We start from the raw sequence: 20,320 nt of genomic DNA on the forward strand, positions 1-20,320 counted from the left end.
CCAGGGAGACCTTAGAGCAGCCTTCCAGTAGCTGAAGGGGGCTACAGGAGAGCTGGAGAGAGACTTTTTACAAGAGCTTATAGTGACAGGATGAGAGGGAATGAATTGAAGCTTGAAGAGGGTAGATTTAGACTGGATATAATAGAAGAAATTAGTTACAGTGAGGGTGGTGAGACACTGGAACAGATTGTAGATGTCTGCTCCCTGGAGGTGTTCAGGGCTAGGCTGGATGAGGCCTTGGGTAGCATGGTCTCGTGGAAGGTGTCCCTGGTGGGGATGGTGGGGATCTTGAAGGTCCCTTCCAACCTAAACCATTCTATGAATCTATGAATCTCCCATTTGCATGTTCAGCAATAAAAGTCTGAGAGGAAAAAATGGGAGCAGAAGAGATTCATGATGAGTGACAGGCAGTGGAGGTAAGAGGCAGGAAGTGAGAAGGGAGTTGGCAAAGGGAAAGGGCAGTGGGCAAGCTTGTTTGCAAGGGCTAAGGAGAGCTGCTGCTTTCTAAGTCAAGGTGAAAAGCTGAGAGGTTCCCTACCCAACTGAGCCAAGCTGGTGCCTGCTTGTGGACTGCCCAGGGCAGTGCCATGCCATGCAGCTGGTCCTGCTTCTATATGTGCCAAGCAGAGGAGCTTGCTCTTGAGCATCCCTGCATCACCTCTGTATAGCTGTCAGTAATGGTAACTTAGCATCCTGGACAGAAAGGTTTTGCTCATGCAAGGAACCAATGACACAGTCAGGGTACAGGAGGTGCAATGAAAACATTAAATAAAGCCCAGCAGTGGATGAGGAAGGATTTAAAGCAAGAACTGAGGCATTAGCCTGATGATTTCTAGATGATTTTAGTGGTATCCTTGATGCTGCAAACCCCACTGCTGGTGAAAGAGGCGACCGTGGTCACTCAGATTTATTCCTCTCCCAATTACCACATGCAAAGTTAAGGCAGAGCAAATTGGCCTTGTCCAAAACATGCTGCTCTGCTCTTATTTAACTTTGCACTCAAGCTGCTGGACTTCTGCAATTGCCTGCTCAACTACAAACTTCCAGCAGCTAATTCAAATGAGAAGAAATTATGATTCTGGCATTTACTCTCCTGCTGCACCCTGCCTCTGCATGGTTCTGCATGTCCCTGTGGCTAGTTGCACTCCACTGGTTTAGGGGAGGCCAGAAACAGGTAAGTGGCAAGGAGGGGGTGAGATTTCAGCCACTGATGGGGGGGGTAAAACAAGATGGCTGGGAAGAGGCTTAGAAAGCAATGAGGGCAAAGACAGTAGACAAAAGAGGAGGGAGCTGGACTGGTGTTTTCCGTGGGAACACAAGGCAGCAGATTGGGGTCTCTGGGGAAGGAGAGTGCTATAAACATCTGTACATCATACCCAGGGAAACAAGGCAGGCAGTAAAGGAGGTGAGGAAAGAGGAGATGAGTGCTGAGCTGAGCACTGGCAGGAGTGTGGCAGAAGGCAGAAGCAAGAATAAGGATGGTGAAGGGGCTGGTGGCTGCTGCTTCCCTTTGAGGCTTTCTCTCCACATAAGGCTTCTGTATCAGGGTGAGTATTTAGGAGAGGCAGGGCTTATTTCATCCTTACTAAGGCTTACTCATACTGCACAAGTCTCAGGACTTATCAAGATGCTGAAGTGCACAGTACTGTTCAGTATATTCAATCCATCAGGCCTGCCACTTTTATATGGCAGTTTGTCCAGGTCACAGCTCTTCTTATGCTACCAAATGTCCTGAAAATTTGTCATTAAACTGAATTAAGGGACAGCCCTTTTGATGGTTCTTCTGATGAAGGGGTTTAAATCAGATTAAAAAAAGGACAGGCCCTTGAAGAAACACAAGTCACACATGATAAATGAAAGAGGAACAAATCACAGGTCCCAGTGTCATCTATCTCAGAACTTGGATGGAAATGATGGAGTTTAAAACAAAATCAGGCTGTTAATAAAATTGGTAATGAGACTAGAGTGCTGTATATCCACAAGTTAACAGCTGAAAACAAAGGGAGCATGACAGAGACTATCTTTCAAGTGGAATTACAGTGCTGCCCCTGTCGAGGCATCTGCCTGGACTCTGCAACCAGTTCCCTCCTATGAATGATTGTTATGAGATCAAGGCACCCTCAGCAAGTTTGCAGATGACACCAAACTGAGTGGTGCATTTGATAAGACTGAAGGATGGGGTGGGAGCCATCCAGAGGGACCTATACAGGCTGGAGAGGTGAGCTGAGGAGAATCTCATGGGGTTCAATAAGGCGAAGTGCAGGGTCCTGCACCTGGGTTGGGGCAACCCTCACTACCAATCCAGGCTGGGGGATGATGAGATTGAGAGCAGCTCTGCAGAGGAAGACGTGGGGGTGCTGGTGGGTGAGAAGCTGGACATGAGCCAGCAATGGGCACTTGCAGCCCAGAAGGCCAATGGCAGCCTGGGCTGCATCAAAAGCAGCCTGGCCAGCAGATGGGGACAAGGGATTCTGCCACTCTGCTCTGCCCTGGTGAGACCTCACCTGCAGTACTATGTCCAGCTCTGGAGCCCCCAGCACAGGAAGGACATGGACCTGTTAGAGTGGGTCCAGAGGAGGACCACCAAGATGATCAGTGGGATGGAGCACCTCTCCTATGGTGACAGGCTGAAAGAATTAGGGTTGTTCAGCCTGGAGAAGGGAAGGCACTGGGGACATCTTATGGCTCCATTTCCATATCTGAAGGGGACCTACAGGAAGGCTGGGGAGGGACTGTTTAGAAGGGCTTGCAGTGATAGGACAAAGGACAATGGTTTGAAACTGGAGCACGGGAGATTTGGTTTGGACATCGGGAGGAATTTCTGCACAATGAGAGTGGTGAAATACTGGAACAGGTTGTGCAGGGATGTGGTGGAGGCCAGGTCCCTGAAGACATTTAAGATCAGACTTGATGCGTCCCTGGGCTGCCTGCTGTAGTTGGATGTGTGCCTGCTGAGTGCAGAGGGGTCGGACAAGAGGATCTTTGACGCTCTCCTCCAACCCAATGCAATCTGTGAAGCTGTAAAGGAGGGCAAGATGGTATTTGTAAAATATGCCTTGAGAAAGAATCCTGCAGTCCTGCGGTGGAGAAGCCACGTTGCTCTACAGCAGCAATGCTGGATTTCAGCAGAAGAGGGCATTGGTGACCTAGAAACTGACTCTGCTGAGGGCTCTCCCTTTCTAGAGGGAAGGTATTTCAAAACGGTAATTTTAATTTCTTTTTATTTAAAAAATGATTAATAAATGTCCACCACCCAAAAATAAATTTTCTGTAGACATCATGTACCAAGAGGAGAATAAATAAGTACAAATTAATACCTGTCCAGGAAATGAATGTTTGAGGTGCCCTTTAAGGAGCAATATCCCAAAATGCTGAGAAACCTCCTGAAAAATCAGCAGGGTTTGAACATCAGGCTAATCTTTTCAGTGCCTTGCCTTCTAAAATTCCTGTGAGCTGTTAAAGAGACTACAACAGGGAAAGATGGACTGGAAGCTGAACCAAGACTGATGAAATGTGGATGCTGCTCCCAACTGCCATTTGGTAGCTTGAGCAAGATATCTGGTGTGTTAGAAGGGCTTGTAGTGATAGGGTGAGGGGTAATGGCTGGAAAGTGGAGCAGGGCAGATTTAGGTTGGACATCAAGAGGAAGTTCTGCAAAACAAGAGAGATTAAATACTGGAACAGGCTGCCCAGGGATGTGGTTAAGGCCCTGTCCCTGGAGATATTCAAGATCAGCCTTGATGGTGGCCCTGGTCAGCCTGATCTAGTTGGAGGTGTTCCTGCTGAGTGCAGGAGGTTGGACAAGATGACCTTTGAGGGTCCCTTCCAACCCAATGCAATCTGTGAATCAACTCTGAAGTGCTTCCAAGATTTCTAGGCTGGAGGAGCCTAAGATGGGAGCACAAAGATGTCCCTTTCATTCTGCTTGCCCACCTGAACCAAACAGGGCCAGAAATCAAATTATTTTTTCCCCTTATTAAAGTTAAAACAGTTTTCATGCCTTTTGAAACCTGGATATAACACTCTGGAAGACTATTAGCGCAATACTTAGAGAACAAAAACAGCTCAAATTGTAACTTCCCAGAATATCACAGAGGCCATATTTGGGTAGGGGCTTACAGAATGTCCCTGGAGACATTCAAGATGTGGCCCTGGGCAGCTTGATCTAGTTGGAGGTGTCCCTGCTGAGTGCAGGAGGATCGGACACGATGACTTTTAAGGGTTCCTTCCGACCCAATGCAATCTGTGAATCTGTGTCTGTGCCTCAGTTTCTTCTCTTAAAAGTGGAGTTAAATGTTAACAAAATCCATTAGCATGAAAATCACTACAGGGCTGCACTTATCCCTGGCAATAAAAAGGGTATAACTTACATCATGTGGGGTATGCCCACAGTGCCTTGTGCTGGCGGGATGTGCTAGGTGTATGCAAGTAAAGAGACACGCTGTCACCCTGAAGTGCAGGTGAAGATCACTTGCTTTGATCTACAGATTTTCATCTGAACATAGCCAAAATAACCTGACCACTATCTGAGACAGCTGAGAAGTCCCTTGGTACCAGCCTCCCCAACCTCTCTTTCTTTTTGGCCTTAGGCATATAAATTGTTCCAACTCCAAGGCACTTGGTAATCTCTAGATAAACAAAGGGTGTTAGAAAGCAGGGAATTCACTTACAACCCTTCTTTCTGCACTGCCACCTTTCTAAAACTGCTGTAGAGTATGCTAGCAGGTAGATGGCTCTGCATCAGGTTTATCTGCCCAATGAATCACAGCCTGCTGCAGGATCACCATCTGCAACCTTCAGGGCCCAGAAAGATCCTCAAGGTTGCTACTTCTTCCTCCTCTCCTTGCTAAAACAACAGGAGTAACTAGAGAGGAGAAGAATAATGATGTTCTTGATGTTCACTGCCCCAGACATTTCCAAATGAGCACTGTGCTTAAAAAAAACATACATTTTATTATTTCAATTACACTGTAAGCAAAGCAACGTGGTTTGCCTTTTCCTCTTGATAATGCAGGGCACACAGAACAGCTGAATAGGCAACTGCTGTTTAATTCAAGATACAGACAGTGTCATTAAACAGATTTTGTTGCAGAGCAAACTTACTTCAATAGCAAACAGCATTTGTCTCAGTCGTGCAAATGCAACTTAAAATATTATTATGGATGTTACTGCCATTTTTAAAATCTATTTTTTTGTTGTTAATATGTGTTAGTCGAGCTACATAATTAAGGGCCTGTCAGTATTTCCATTAAAATACTTTCAGGATGAGTAAGTCAGCCTTAAAAATCAAAGCCTAAGAGGTGAGTCTCTTCTTCTCAAGCCAAATAGCACTGCAGCTACCAAAAAAAGGAAGAGGGAAGAAAAAGAAGGGAAAAAGATGAGGTTTCTGTGTTCTCAGAATCATTAGGGCAACACCAATCCATGTACAGACAGAAGGTGTATAAAAACCAAAGTATTTATTTTCTTACATACATGAGATTAAGAAATGTTTTTCCAGATGAGTAACTGCTAAGTTGGGAAATCTTTGTATTAATATATAAATAGATTGTTGCAAACCTAAGCAGTTATTTGAGGAGTTGCTGCTACCTAACTGGTAGCTTCAGTTATCTCTTTTATGAGACAATAATGACTTGAGAGTTTATCACAGCAAAATACTATCCTATTGTAGCCAGCTTTCCTGGGTGTGTTTTCACACTGTGGGGTTCTCCTGACGCAGACTTTCTCCCTCTATGCTGAAGTTTCAGGATGGAGCTCAGGGTCAGAATTACAAACCAGTCCCCTCCAGTGGCTTTGTGCTTTGTGCAGTGGTGGGTGGCAGAAACACAAAGTATTTGGAAGGGACCTCTGGAGGATATCTAGTCCAACCCTCTCTTTAAGCAGGTTCACAGGAACACAATGTCCAGGTGGGTTCTGAAAGCCTCCAAAGAAGGGGACTCCACAACAGACGCGCAGATGGCACTGGGTCGGAAGGGGGACGCTCAAAGCTCGTCTTGTCCAACCTCTCTGGGAAGCCTGGTCCAGCGCTCTGCCGCCCTTCAAGTGAAGTGCAGGTAGAAAGCTTCTGTTCTAGTCCATGTCCGTTGCCCCTTGTTGCTCTTTTTGGTCTCAGGAGCTGAAGAGGCAGAAAGCGCAGTGGCGGCCTTGGCCGTGCCGTTTCCTGTGCGGGGGGCAGGCAGGGCCGGGCAGGGCGGTGCCGGCAGCGGGCAGCCGTTTTAAGGCGGGCGGGCGGGCGCTTCAAGGCGCGCGGAGGGTGGCTGTGGGAGCCATGGCTAACGCTAACCCCTTGGTGAGGGACGGCAGCGAGGCCGGGCAGGGTGCCTACCCCAACCCGCGGCGTGTAGCCAGGCTTGGGGGTGTGCCGAACGACCCGGCGGGGCTGCCTGCCGGTCTCTGCCCCTTCGGGAGAAGAGGGGATGATAGCGGGCGAGAGCCGGGGAAGTCTCTTCCCCCTCTCCGGACCCGGCGGGAGGCGGTGCGGCCCTGTGGGGGTCTCCCCCGCTGGTACTGCTGAGGCGTGGGAAGCTCAGGGGTGACCTCTGAAAGCCTTTTTAAAGTTTATTTATGGGGTGGGTGTGTTAAAGACTTCTGCGGGCTAAAGCTTGAACCACTGTGTAGCTGTAGGGTGCAGAGGGACACTGTGCAAGCATAGTGGTGCCGAGGAGCCAGGCGGTGGCTGTAACTATCCTCTGGTTTCATCTGCCGTTTCCTCTTCTTCTGGGGGACTCCAGGTAGTCCTTCAGAGGACACTAATCCCAGGGATGCCTTGGAGGCTTCCCATTAAGACTTGCTTTTGGCTTGGCTGGAATGGGGACTTGGTAAGTCCTTTCCTACCACCCCACTTTGATTCCTGGTGCCGGCAGTTACTGATGTGGATAGCCCAAGGTCTGGCAAAGGAGGGCCTTGGCACTGCCTGGATGTGAAGGAGTAGAATCATTTTTCTCCAATTTGGAAGCATGTGGTGCTTGAATTTTGCAGTTGTTACGTGTAGGTTTTACATAGCTTAATAAATATTTGAAAGTATTGTGGCTTGGGGAGAGGAATCACAGCCTTATAGCAGCTTTCCAGTACCTGAAAGGTGCTACGAGAAAGCTGGGAAGGGACTATTTACAAGGGTTTATAGTGGTAGGATGAGAGGGAATGGATTGAAGCTTGAGGAGGGCAGGTTTAGACTGGAGTTTAGGAAGAAATTCTTATAATGAGGGTGATGAGACACTGGAACAGGTTGCCCAGGGAGGTTGTTCAAGGCCAGGTTGGAAGAGGCCTTGAGCAACCTGGGCAAGTGGGAGGTGTCCCTGCCTATGGCAGGGAGGGTTGGAACTAGGTGATCTTAAAGGTCCCTTCCAACCTAAACCATGCAGTAAATCTATGAATAGGCACATTGAGGAATGGAAATTCAGTTTCCCTTCTGTATTAACAATGAAGGGAAAACATTTGATGCATGGGGTACTCCACATCTTTTTAGTCTAGTGGCACTGGTTCAAGACTTCCTTGCCTTTTTTTTAAGCAAATTGTTTATCTTCTGCTGTTTAGAATGACTCTAGAGTAATAAAATATTGATTTGAGATTAAATTAGGAAAATGTAAATTAGTATCCTAGAATGTTCAATTCTAAGTTTTTTCTAAAAGTCTCAGCTTCATCTTTCACTTGGTGTGTGCTGTTCTGCTGGTAATGATTCATAGATTCATAGGATGGTTTGGGCTGGAAGGGACCTTTAAAAATCACCTAGTTCCAGACCCCCTGCCATGGGCAGGGACACCTTCCACTAGACCAGGTTACTCAAAGCCTTATCCAGCCTGACCTTAAGCACCTCCAGGGAGGGGATATCCTCATCCTCCCTCGGCAAGATAGTCAAGATTAATAAGCTTTTAATTACTAGAGTGGATGAATCATCATCTGAGTGGATGAATCTGGCATCTTATGTTTGTCTGCTGTCCAGGTCTGACTGGAAGGTTATGATTGAATCGGTGATGAGGGCAGAAGAAGGAATAAAATCTTGTGTTGGATTCCTACTGTAATATGAATGAGATTTGTGGCTTTAGTGTTAAAATTTCCATAGCTAAACTGCTATATAGCATCAGACACACAAAAAAAACCCCAACTGTAAAACAAACTTCAGTTACTTCTTGCAGGCTACTTGCCTTATGCTTCTGATAGAATTGGCAGAGTTAGTTTTTTTACCAGTTTTTATTGTTCATTTGCCTTTAAGTTAGGGGCAATGATACTAGAATGATATTAAGTGGCAAAAGACAGTTTTAAAGTGATTATTTCAGACATGGTGGTTTGAAAGTACAGCATTTCTTAAGCTTTTCTACAGCCTGCAGAAACCCATGATTTGAGGCTTAAATCCAGTGGTTTTTTTTCTAGGGGTGTCTGTTCCCAGAGATTTCAGACTTAAAAGAAGGAGTGGACTTGGCAGACCTTTGCACCTGACACAGTATTTTATTTTCTTGCACCCATCTGTCCATGTTCAGTTTGTAAACAGTAGTTCGTGTGGTGAGATGAGAGTTTGTGCAGTTATTTCAAATGACTTAACATGCATCTGAACTTGAAAAAAAAGAAATAAAAAATATATAATTTAATTTTTTCATATAGCTTAAACTCTACAAGTCCATTATTGAAGATGTGATTGAAGGTGTGCGGGAGCTCTTTGCAGAAGAAGGTTTAGAGGAACAGGTTCTGAAGGACTTGAAGCAGGTTTGTTGGGTTCCCCTGCATTAACAGAAGTTGTGTGTTTGCTTTTCTTTTGAGATGATGTACCTGTCAGTTTTTTAACCTACCTGTTACCTACAAAGTTTCTTTGTCCTCCAAAACGTGCAAACTTTTGCCCTGACTTAGACTTAACAAATATCTTGTGAATGATGTGTTGGGCTGCTGGAAGTCAAAATTCAGTAGTGATTGTTACCATATTTATTGGATGTAATTAGTCCATTTACTCTTGGGAAAAACTAGGCATTACCATTTTAGATGTGGTTTGTGTTTAAAGCTGATACCTGTTGACCTTAATCTTTCTGCAGCTTTGGGAAACCAAGGTGATGCAGTCTAAAGCAACAGAAGGCTTCTTCAGACACAGCCACCGTTCTCAACAATTTACCATGCAGTTGCCACACAATTTGCACCAGGTTCTGCAGGCTCCAGCAGGTCAGATCTTGTTGAACACAACAAATGCAATTTAAGAGTAGCCACAACCAGAAGTCTTTTTTTGGAAGGCTTCAGGGTGCTGCAGTAATCTGGGTTTGTGATGTTACCTGGTGTGATGAGGAACACTAATTGCTTGAAAGCAGAGTTTGACTAATAAAGGATGGATTAAACTTTGAGCTAATGTGATTATGCCTGCATGCTCTTGACTGCTGCTTATTTCCAGTAGCCAAATGCAAAGAGATTTTTAGCCTTCTTGTCTGCAGTCCAAAAGTGTAGCCCCTTTGACTGGAAGTTTACCAGCAAGGTTAAGCTCTTACTTCTCCTGTTGAATGTGTGGCATGATGTGTGCAGAGGTTAAATGGTGTATTTGTGCCATGGAGCTCTGCTGTCATGTTGGGAGTTTAATCTGGTTCTGCCCATGTTAAAATGTAATCCCTTGGTCAAAGAGGAGGGAGAAGTTTTGGGGGGGAGTGTTATGGTTTGTCTTTCAGTTTTACTAAAAGCAGTGTTCCCCTTGCAAAGTACTTGATTTTCACACAGCCTATTCTTCATTAAGTCCAGCTGACCACTTTGGTAGTGTTATGGTTAAGAGTGCAATGCTCAGCTGAGGCTTCTGCCAAAGTGAGAGGCTGCTAGGACCTTTCCTCCATAGAAAAGACATTTGAGATGATGTAATGAAAAATTTGTGTCATAGTACACTTCATGGTTGGGCAGGCAAGCCTCATCTGAGTTTTTTTGGGTTTTTTTTGTTGTGTTATTTGTTTGGTTGAGTTTTTGTACAATCTTAATAGTTGAAGGGACTGATTTTAGAGAGAGATGTTTTATTTATTCCATGTTGTAGTTAAAAGAAATATACTTTTGGGTTCTTGTGCTCTTGGAGGCTTTATATTTAATGATTTGTACCTTGTTAGCCCTGAGTTCTAGAAGGGCAATACTAAGGTGAAACAATCTGTGGAAGGTAGTGTGAACTGTGGGCATGCTTAATTTTTACAGTGTATCTTCAACAGATTAAATAGTTTAAATAGAAATATTATTTTTAAACCAAACAAAAATCTAAAACCATTTCTTTAGCAAAAGGTTTTATAAATCCTGGGTTTAACTTCAGCTCCTGAGTACAGTACAAGCTTGAAGGAGCATGAAGGGAAGTAAATTCAAGAGTTTCATCTAATTGTGCTGACTTACCTGTTGATCTAATGAGTGTGAACTGAAGTTTGATTGGTTTAATTTCAGCAGTGCTTGCTGTAAACTACTGAAAGATCAACTGTGTCCAAGAAATTGTTTGTCTGGTTGGGTGTTTTTGGTAAAATGATTATTTTTTGTTGTTTTCTTTTGTATAGCTTCTTTAATCATCCCAACTGGCAGAGGTTTTCAGCCTTTCACAGCAGCAGGCCTGGTATGTAGCTGTGGTGATGTTTTATTTCAGTTTTCATTTTTCTGAGTTCTTAACTGTTACATTTGTCAGTTGTTAACAGGCCTAGGGGGAGGCAAGTATTAAAGATTTCTCTTGTATAGATGCTTAGGACAGCATTTAGGGACTGAAAAAGTAGCATGTCTCATGACAGTTTCATCTGTCCAGTAGTGTGCAGTATGCAAGGGAGTGGGAGTATGGCTGACAGACAGCTGAAGAAAAGCAGTGATGGTAGGTCTAGCCCTTCTTAAATTGGGTTGTGTTTTTGTTTGGTGGTTGTTGTTGATTTTTGTTGGGTTTTTTTTTTACGAAAACCATGTAAAATTTAGGAGTCTGCAAAGGGAGAGCTGTAATGCTGCTGCTTCTGTTTGGGCAGTGAAAAGGGATGGGAAGTGTGGCCAGCAGGTTGAGAGAGGTCATTTTCCCCTTCTACATCACTCTTGTGAGACCCCACCTGGAGTATTGCATCCAGTTCTGGAATCTCCATTACAAGATGGTGCTGCAATGTGCCCAGAGAAGGGCTACAAGGACAATCAGAGGGCTGGAGCTCCTCTGCTATGAGGACAGGCTGAGAGAGTTAAGGTTGTTCAGTTAGGAGAAGAGAAGACTCTGAGGAGACCTTGTTGTGGCCTTCCAGTATCCTAAGGGGGGCTACAAGAAAGCTGGGGAGGGACTTTTTAAGGTGTGAGGTAGTGACAGGACTGGGGGGAATGGATCCAAGCTAGAGGAAGAGAGGTTTAGATTAGATATTGGGAAGAATTTCTTCCCCATGAGGGTGGTGAGACACTGGAACAGGTTGTCCAGGGAGGTGGTAGAAGCCTCATCCCTGGAGTTTTTAAGGCCAGGCTGGATATGGCTCTGGCCAGCCTGATCTAGTGTGAGGTGTCCCTGCCCATGGCAGGGGGGTTGGAACTGGATGATCCTTGAGGTCCCTTCCAGCCCTGACAATTCTGTGATTCTGTGACCTACCAGTTGGGTTTGCAAGCAGTACAGCCAACAGTGTGTTGGAAAATGTGGCTGAATGGAATGGAAGTGTGGTAGAAACGGGCAGCTACAGATCCTTCTCCTTTATTTTAACATCCAGTGACAGAAACCAACCAAAACCATAAAAACCCCAAACAATACCAAACCAAAACCACACATACAAAAAACCAACCAAACAAAAATGTTTTGGAAATATTGGAACTAGTGAAGCTGGGAACAGAATTAGCTGTGAGGCATAGAAAAATCATCCAGAATAAAGTGAGTGCCTTTAGAGTTTACATGTTCTGAACTTTGTGCCTGGCAAAATTCATTTGGGAAAGGGCTATTAATTGCCAGAATTTGATTAACCTACCAAGCACCTCCTGAGCCTCAAGCTAACTTTCTTGCCAAGCTGAAATAGAATATTGGGATGACGTTTGTTTAACACACAATTTTCCTAATTTAAATTACGGATTTTCTGGGAACAGCTAGTTTTGAAATGATTTCCCAGGCCTAGGCAAGGAGTATGTGCTGTCTGGAGTGATACATCAACTTGTTTAAGAGTGGCTCTGAGTGGGAAAAAATACCTTTTTCAGGATGGTGTTGTACATTGAAGGAGTACAGGAAGGTGTGCTGTTAGCAAAAAGGGAATGTGGTAACTGGAAAACAGGACACATTTAGGGCAAGTCATTAATTTGTCAATACAGAGATTCTGCCTAAATCTCAAAAATCTGAAGCAATTCTTCAAGATGGAGGTCATGAGGGTGGGACTGGGCTCTTTTCAGTGGTGCCCATTGATGGGACAAGGGCCAACAAGCACAAACTGGAACACAGGTGGTTTCATTTAAACACGAGGGAAAACTTCTTTCCTGTGTTAGGGTCACAGAGTACTGGACCAGGCTGTCTAGGAGGTTGTGAAGTCTTCTTCTTTGGAGGCTTTTAAAACCTGCCTCAACAGTGCAGTCTGGTCCAGAGAAACCTACTCTAGGTGATCAATGAAGGTCCCTTCCAATCCGCAGCACTGACTCCCTGTAAAGATAGCCACAAAAAAGCCCTCGTTCCTGTTACATCTGCATATGTTGCATGTGACATTTAGGGCCTTAGGAGATAAAGTCTGCACTGTTTCCTAATCAAGCTTTTGTGTACCTAGGGTGCTTCACAAGTAGGTGCAACTCTTGCTCTCCCTTCAAGTATTGCTTATCCTATCCATGTACCAGCTGGAGTGACACTGCAGACAGCATCTGGTAAGATCAAAGAGGAGATCAAGAATGTTACAGTGCCTGTGGGCATTGAAAGATGGTCTGGGGTACAGTAGATAAAGCAAGTATGAAGTGTAAGTGGTTAGAGGCAGTTACTCTCTTCTTGCTTTGTTGTTCATGTTTGTAATTGCTGGTAGAATAAAGAAACAGCATTTTTGCCATCCATGTTTTACACAGACAAAACTGAAAATTCTTAACCTTAAGTCTTAATTGGTTCTTAATGCAGTAAGAAACTTGGGGGAAAAATATTGCAACAGTAATTTGGAGATTGGTTTGTTTGTTTGGCTTCTGGGTAATACTTCAATATTTAGTTTTGAAGAAGTCATTCAAATGTTAAATTCCAATACATTAGTCTTAAAGACCAACCAGCCAAATAGATTTTTCTAGTGTAGATCGTTTTAACTTGCTGCTGTTGTTTTACTGTGGTTTTAATCTATCACTTGGGGTGTGGCTTAGTGGTGAACATGGTAGAGTGGGGTTTGATGGTTGGACTAGAGAGGAGTAGATTTGGATTGGATGTTAGGAACAAGTTGTACACCATGGGGGTGGTGGAGCACTGCAACAGGTTGCCCAGGGAGATGGTTGGGGCCCCATCCCTGGAGATATTCAAGGTGAGGCTGGACAGGGCTCTGGACAACCTGATCTAGTGGAGGATGTCCCTGCTGATTGCAGAGGGGCTTGGACTAGATGACCTTTGGAGCTCCCTTCCAACCCAAACCATTCTATGACTCTGAGTGGTTCCTGTACAAGGACAGGACAGATCAACTAGAAGTAGTGGAGAGGGGTTTGTTGTTGATTTGATGTGGATTTGTTTTTTTGGTTGTTGGGGTTTTTTTGGTTTTTTTTTTCGGGTTTTTTTTTTTTTTTTATTTGGCAGGTTTTTTTTGAAGGGGATACCGAAAGGTCCTCAAAGGAGTGAACTGTCCCTGGAGATACAGAATAATTACTGCTTCATCTTCATAGAATCACAGCATGGTTTGGGTTGGAAGGGACCTTAAAGATCATCTAGTTCCAACCCCTGTGACATGGGCAGGGACAACTGCCACTAGACCATGTTGCTCAAGGTCTCATCCAGCTTGGCTTTAGTTTCTTAAAATGCATGGAAAACAAAATCAGGATTTTCCTTTTTAAATTAATTTTATAATTAAGTTACTGAACTTACTGCCACAGAATATTGTGGAGGTTAAAACCAAAAATGGGTATGAAACATGAGGGTCTGGATGGAAGTAAAGCCTCTAAACACTTAATTTTCAAAGGCTGAGGTTGTGCTTGGGGCAAGTACTGCTTTCTAAATGTGTTCTTCCTGGTAGTTTACCTGAATGTTTGCTATTAGTTATCAGAGGTAGCAGGACAATGGCCTGGATCAATCTATAGTTTAACCAGCTGAAACAGTTTTGAACTCTTCTCTTGGCAGGGCGGCTTTATAAGGTAAATATGCCTGTTATGGTTGCACAGGCCTCAGGAGATGCAAATGTTCTCCATCCTGTTCAGCAGTTATTTCAGCCCCTGGTGCAGCCTTCTGTTCTGCAAGCCAGTGCTGCCAGCCTTGCACAGGTGAATGCAGCTTCTGCCCAGGCAGCTGCTGAAACTTTGCAACCCCAGGAGGCTGCTGTCCAACAGGCCACGATGTTTCAACCAAATGCCATGGAGAAGAACCACCTGGAGAGCTCTGCCAGTGTTACTTTGGTCCAGCAGCCTCCTGCGAGTCAGCAGCAGCCTGCAGCTGATATGGTGTTGAATCAGTGCTCAAGCTCAACAGAAGAACCCCAGCAGGCTAATCTTCACACAGCCATGTTTGATCCAGAATCCTCTGAAGGCTTTGCTTTTGCTGAATCCTTGCCAAACAACGCAGGCAGTATACTGCAGGATGTAGAGGGGCAGTTAGACATCAAGCCTCAGGAGCTGGCAGGGCAGCAGGTGTCTGATGATATCATTGACCTGATTATCATGGGCAAAGATGTGGATGATGACACACTTCTGAAATGCCAGGACAGCACTGCCTCCTCTGACAAGGTAACACCTGCTGAAAATACATCTGTGGGAGATTTTTGATTGATACATCCTATGAGATGTAATCAAACACACCTGTAAGTGACAAGTAGCATCTCTGAATTACAATAACAAAAATTGTTAGCATTTTGAAGTCAGTTCTTCAGCTTGATTTGAATAGCAGTAGCTGCTTATTTTTACATTAAAAATTTGTCCCAGATATTGCTGAAATACTGGCACTGAAGAGGAAGTCAAGCTGAAAACTACTCTAAGTGTTGAATAGGTATAATGTGTTCTTAGACTGGCTGACTACTTTTTAGGATAAGTTTTCTTTTTTCTCTGGGACTGAGCAGGCCTGAATGGCCCTTTGAGAACTACTATGTTGTTCTGACACTGAGACAATCTCATCAGGTTTAATAAGGCCAAGTGCAAGGTTGGAGCAGCCCTTGGTATCAAAACAAGCTAGGGGGTGATGAGATTGAGAGCAGCCTTGCAGAGAAGGACTTGGGGGTCCTGGTGGGTGAGAAGCTGCACATGAGCCAGCAGTGGGCACTTGCAGCCCAGAAGGCCAATGGCAGCCTGGGCTGCATCAAAAGCAGTGTGGACAGAGAGGGAGAGAAGGGGATTCTATCACTCTGCTCTGGTGACAGACACCTCACCTGAAGTGCTGTTTCCAGTTCTGGGGACACTAACACAAAAGAGACATGGACCTGCTGGAATGGCTTCAGAGGAAGGCTACAAAGATGATCAGAGGGCTGGAGTGCCTCTCCTGTGGGCACAGGCTGAAAGAATTGGGGCTGTTCAGCCTCGAGAAGGTGCCAGGAAGACCTTAGGGCTGCATTTCAATATCTGAAGGGGACTTACAGTAATGCTGGGAAGGGGCTGTTCAATAGGGCTTGTGGTGATAGGACGAGGGGCAATGGTTTGAAACTGGAGCAGGGAAGATTTAGGTTGGACATCAGGAGGAAGTTCTTTACAATGAGAGTGATGAAATACTGGAACAGATTGCCCAGGGATGTGGTTGAGATGTCCCTGGAGACATGAAAGATCAGACTGGATGTGTCCCTGGGCAGACTGATCTAGCTGGAGGTGTCCCTGCTGTGTGCAGGGGGCTTGGACAACGTGACCTTTGAGGGTCCCTTCCAACCTAGTACAGTCTGTGAATCTGCATATGAATACTGTCTAGTTGTGGGGCAAATTGCTTTTTGATCTCAGCTGGGATTAAGGTTTGAAGAGCATTTAACTTGTTTTGAGTATGATAAGTCAGATCTGATAAGAATTTAGAATCATAGAATTGTTAGGGTTGGAAGGGATCCCAAGGATCATGTAGTTCCAGCCTCCCTACCATGGGCAGGGACACCTCACACCAGATCAGGTTGCTCACAGCCCCATCCAGCCTGGCCTTAAAAACTTCCAGGGATGAGGCTTCTACCACCTTCCTGGGCAACCTGTTCCAGTGTCTCACCACCCTCATGGGGAAGAATTTCTTCCTGACATCCAGTCTGAATCTACCCACTTTGAGTTTTGCTCCATTTGACTCTTCAGAACTAAAAATACTGGTGTTTATGGGCAGGACAGTAACATTTTTTTTTCTTTGCTTTTGGAGCTTTCTTTGCAATAGAAATTCTAAAGGCTCACTCAGTTGTGTTTTTGCTAAGAAGTTGTTAGAGTACAATAGCGTTTAAAGAAAAGTCTAAGAAAATGTTTTTCTATATGGCTGAGGAATATTTGGCATGAATTCCATTTAAGTGTAAGAATGAGATTTGAGAGCATATTTGGGGTTTAAAAGTAGACCAAGACTTGCAACTCTGATTTTAGTGCCCTAGTCTTGTTGCTTTATTAAATAAAAAATCTCAGATTTTGTAGTGAACAGCAAAAGCTCTCTGGTGCTAATTCTCAAGCTGTCTCTGGTCTCTTATTCCTGTCAGATGGAACCAACAGAGCAGATGGAATCTAATTTGCAGTCAGAGAAGGATATCTGCAGTGACATTGAAGGCATAATTCAGCTGGATGGGACTGGTGATGTTTTTCCCAAGGAAGAAATACCACACAGGGACAGGGAAGAGAATTTATTCGTTGGCATTAATGAATCAGAGGATCTAAAAGTTCTGGAGGATAATGAAGACGACGATGAAGAATGTGACAGTGTTTCAACCACAGAGTCTAGCGGCAGTGGTGGTGATAATGAAGAGCTCCAAATAGATGTAGTTGAGGAGGTAACTTTAGTTTTATGCCTTGTGAAGCACATCATAACAGTGTGTCTGTCTTGGCTGTTGAATTGTTTGACCCAGATCAATTGCTGGTAAGTTGAATGTAAATAATGCATGGCTAAGCTACATACCTCTTGGGATTGGAGGTATTGCTGAGAACTTACTCTGGACCTCATTGTGAGGAGTATGGACAGATGAAATGGTGTCACTATCACAAGAAGGACATACAACTGTTGGAGTGAGTCCAGAGGAGGGCCACTAGGTTGGTCCAAGGACTGGAGCACTTCTGCTATGAGGATAGGCTGAGAGAGCTGGGGTCAATCAGCCTAGAGAAGAGAAGACTCTAGGGGGACCTTAGAGATGCTTTCAAATACCTCAAGGGTTCCTACAGGAAGGCTGAAGAGGGACTTTCTAGAGACAGGATAAGGGGGAATGGTTTGCACCTGAGGGAGAGGAGGGTTAGACTGGATCTTAGGAAGTTCTTCTGTGTGAAGGTGGTGGGACTCTGAAATAGATGAGTAGGCCCAGAGTGGTTGTGGATGCCACTTTCCTGAAAGTGTCTAAGGTCAGAGTGGATGAAGCCTTTGGTGGCCATTTCTAGCTGAGAGGTGTCCCAACTCATGGCAAGGGGGGTTGGAATAGGTGATCCCTGAGGTGTCTTCCAACCTAAGACATTTTATGAAAGAGATGCTGAGAAGCCATTTGTTCATTGGATGAATTAAAAGCCTTAATTGCCATAATTAAAGTTCTATGGTAAAACCCCAGCTTCAACAGGAGTTCTGCTTTCTGTTTAAGTAACATTGGGGTAGAACTGCTGCTGCTTTTCCTTCTGAAGGAAGGGGCATGAGACAGAAAACAGAACAGTGAGATAGGAGTAGGTATGGTTCTTCTTAAAAGGTTTTCCTTAAAGATGTGCAGTTTTGTACCCTAGAGGTTCACCTCATAGCATTTGGATTTCTACTAAATACCAACTGCTTAGCACACCAGTTAGTGAGATCAGCTTTGAGTTAGCAGTCTTGCTTTTTGTTAGTTTTGGTTTTGAGAGGGGAAGCATGTAGAGATCCCAATAAATGAGCTTTATGCAATGTGGGCTTCACAGCCTCCAGCTCTTTGATGTTACTTTTTTTTAAATCTTTTTTTCAGGGGTAACTTTTATTGTTCTAGATGTGTTTAATGTCAATGCTGTTCTGAAAGCCTATCTAAAATACAGTTTTAATCTCTAGGACCCCTTAAATTCTGATGATGATGTCAGTGAACAGGACATTCCAGATTTGTTTGACACTGACAATGTGATAGTCTGTCAGTATGACAAGGTACAGTCTGTACTTTTATATTTATTCCTTAATTCTTCTCAATAATAACTTCAGCAAATCTATGCCTGGTCTACTGCCAGTGTATTTTAAAGAAAATCTGTTTCCTAAGGAAAATGTAAATCCGAGTGTTTAAATTATTTGTTTAGCTGATAATAATTTGAAGAACCTATGGAGAAACTTCTTCACTGTGAGGGTGCCAGAGCCCTGGAGCAGGCTGCCCAGAGAGGTTGTGGAGTCTCCTTCTCTGGAGATATTCAGAACCCACCTGGATGTGTTCCTGTGTGACCTACTCTGGGTGATCCTGCTCTGGCACAGGGGTTGAACTTGATCTTTCAAGCTCCCTTCCAACTCTTAACATTGTGTGGTTCTGTGACTTAGCTGCTGAAGATCATCAACAGGTTCATAATGGCCTGCAAAGGAAAAGGAAAGGACCTCAAATCTTGCAAAATTAAGATTTGTAAAGCTGCTAAAACTTACAGACTTTCTTTTAAGTAATATCAGCAGGTCCATGGATGGATGTGTTTTCATCCATGAATTAAGACTTTGAAATGGGTAACAGAAAGTGGAGTGTATCTAATTTCTTTTACATTTATTTGGCTTTAAGAACTTGCTGAGAGACTTTTTCCTAACAGAATTCTGTTTTCTGAAATACAAAATAGTTATGAAAGGCCATTTTGTCCTCCTTAGAGTTCAACCTTATTTTCAGCTGTTGAAGATCAAATCACATCCTCTTAACTCTGCTATGGTTTTGGACACACGTATTAATAGTTTAAAAGATGACAAAATTAAGTGCATTGAGAAATGTGTCCAGCAGGTCTAAGGAGGTTCTCCTCCCCCTCTACTATGCTCTGGTGGGACCACACCTAGAATATTGTGTCCAGTTTTGGGCTCCCCAATTCAAGAGAGACAGCAATCTGCTGGAGAGAGCTCAACAGAGAGCTATGAGGATGATTGGGGGACTTGAACATCTCTGCTATGAGGAAAGACTGAGAGCCCTGGGGCTGTGTAGTCAGGAGAAGGCTGAGAGGGCATCTCATCAGTGTCTATAAATATCTGAGGGGTGGCTGTCAGGATGAAGGTGCCAGGCTCTTTTTAGTGGTGCCCAGTGATAGGACAAGCAAGAATGGGTCCAAGTTGGAACACAGGAGGTTCCACCTCAACATGAGGAGAAACCTCTTTATGGTGAGGGTGATGGAGCACTGGAACATATACTCACCCTGTCACTTGTAACCTGGGAGAAGAAACTGACCCCTGCCTTGCTCCAAGCTCCTTTCAGAGTTGTAGAAAGCAATAAGGTCTCACCCAAGCCTTATCTTCTGTTTTGTGTGGTAGTTGGTTTTAAGAAAAGTTTTCTTTCTTTTGGTCTTATCCTGACATCTCTGTGTGTGCAGTACTGCTTTGCAAGGCGCATGGGAGAAGAAAACCACTGGAGTTAAGCCATGCTTGTTTGCAAGGTGCAGGGTATTTTGGGACTGGTCCACCCAGGAAATAGTTTGATTATTGTGTTGTTCTCCAGCCACTATTCAGCTGTCACGTTTTTGCTTTTTATTTTTTTTTTTTTTATATTGGAGGTGAAGCTGGGGTAGGGGGGTGCTAAGACTCAGAATACTGTTCTCTTGAGAGGAAGTTGGTTATAACCAACTGAAATCTGCTGCTTCTGTGTATTTGTAGTGTGTTCAGCAGCAGTGGTTCACATGTTTTGAGTTGTCAGGATTGTGAAAACAACCCGAAGTTTGTAAACCAGTTGACCCTTAACCCTGTTTTTTAATGGATGGGCTAATTTTTAGGTTTTTTTTGTTTGTTTTTTTTTTTAGAGGGGTACTCATTTATGTGTTTGTTTATTTTCATCAGATACATCGAAGCAAGAACAAATGGAAGTTCTTCTTAAAAGATGGAGTGATGGCCCTTGAGGGTAAAGAACATGTTTTTGCCAAAGCTGTTGGAGATGCAGAGTGGTGAAACCTCACTGAAGTATGTACTTCAAGACCATGGCATTATTCCCTTGTGAACTTGCTGTGAAACAAGTACACTCTCATTTTT

At 44.2% G+C, this 20,320-nt stretch overlaps 1 protein-coding gene across 1 annotated transcript; it reads left to right on the forward strand.

The window, feature by feature from the left end:
- Nucleotides 1-6,265: 6,265 nt before the first annotated feature.
- GTF2A1L (general transcription factor IIA subunit 1 like) lies at nt 6,266-20,239 on the forward strand. Its single transcript, XM_054399186.1, has 9 exons — nt 6,266-6,286; nt 8,593-8,694; nt 9,015-9,138; nt 10,476-10,531; nt 12,660-12,753; nt 14,183-14,781; nt 16,686-16,973; nt 18,191-18,280; nt 20,132-20,239. Exons 1-9 carry the CDS (start codon nt 6,266-6,268, stop codon nt 20,237-20,239), a joined length of 1,482 nt encoding a protein of 493 aa, XP_054255161.1.
- Nucleotides 20,240-20,320: the final 81 nt, after the last annotated feature.

This window comes from Indicator indicator, chromosome 2 (assembly GCF_027791375.1).
Source record: "Indicator indicator isolate 239-I01 chromosome 2, UM_Iind_1.1, whole genome shotgun sequence".
NCBI lineage: Eukaryota > Metazoa > Chordata > Aves > Piciformes > Indicatoridae > Indicator > Indicator indicator.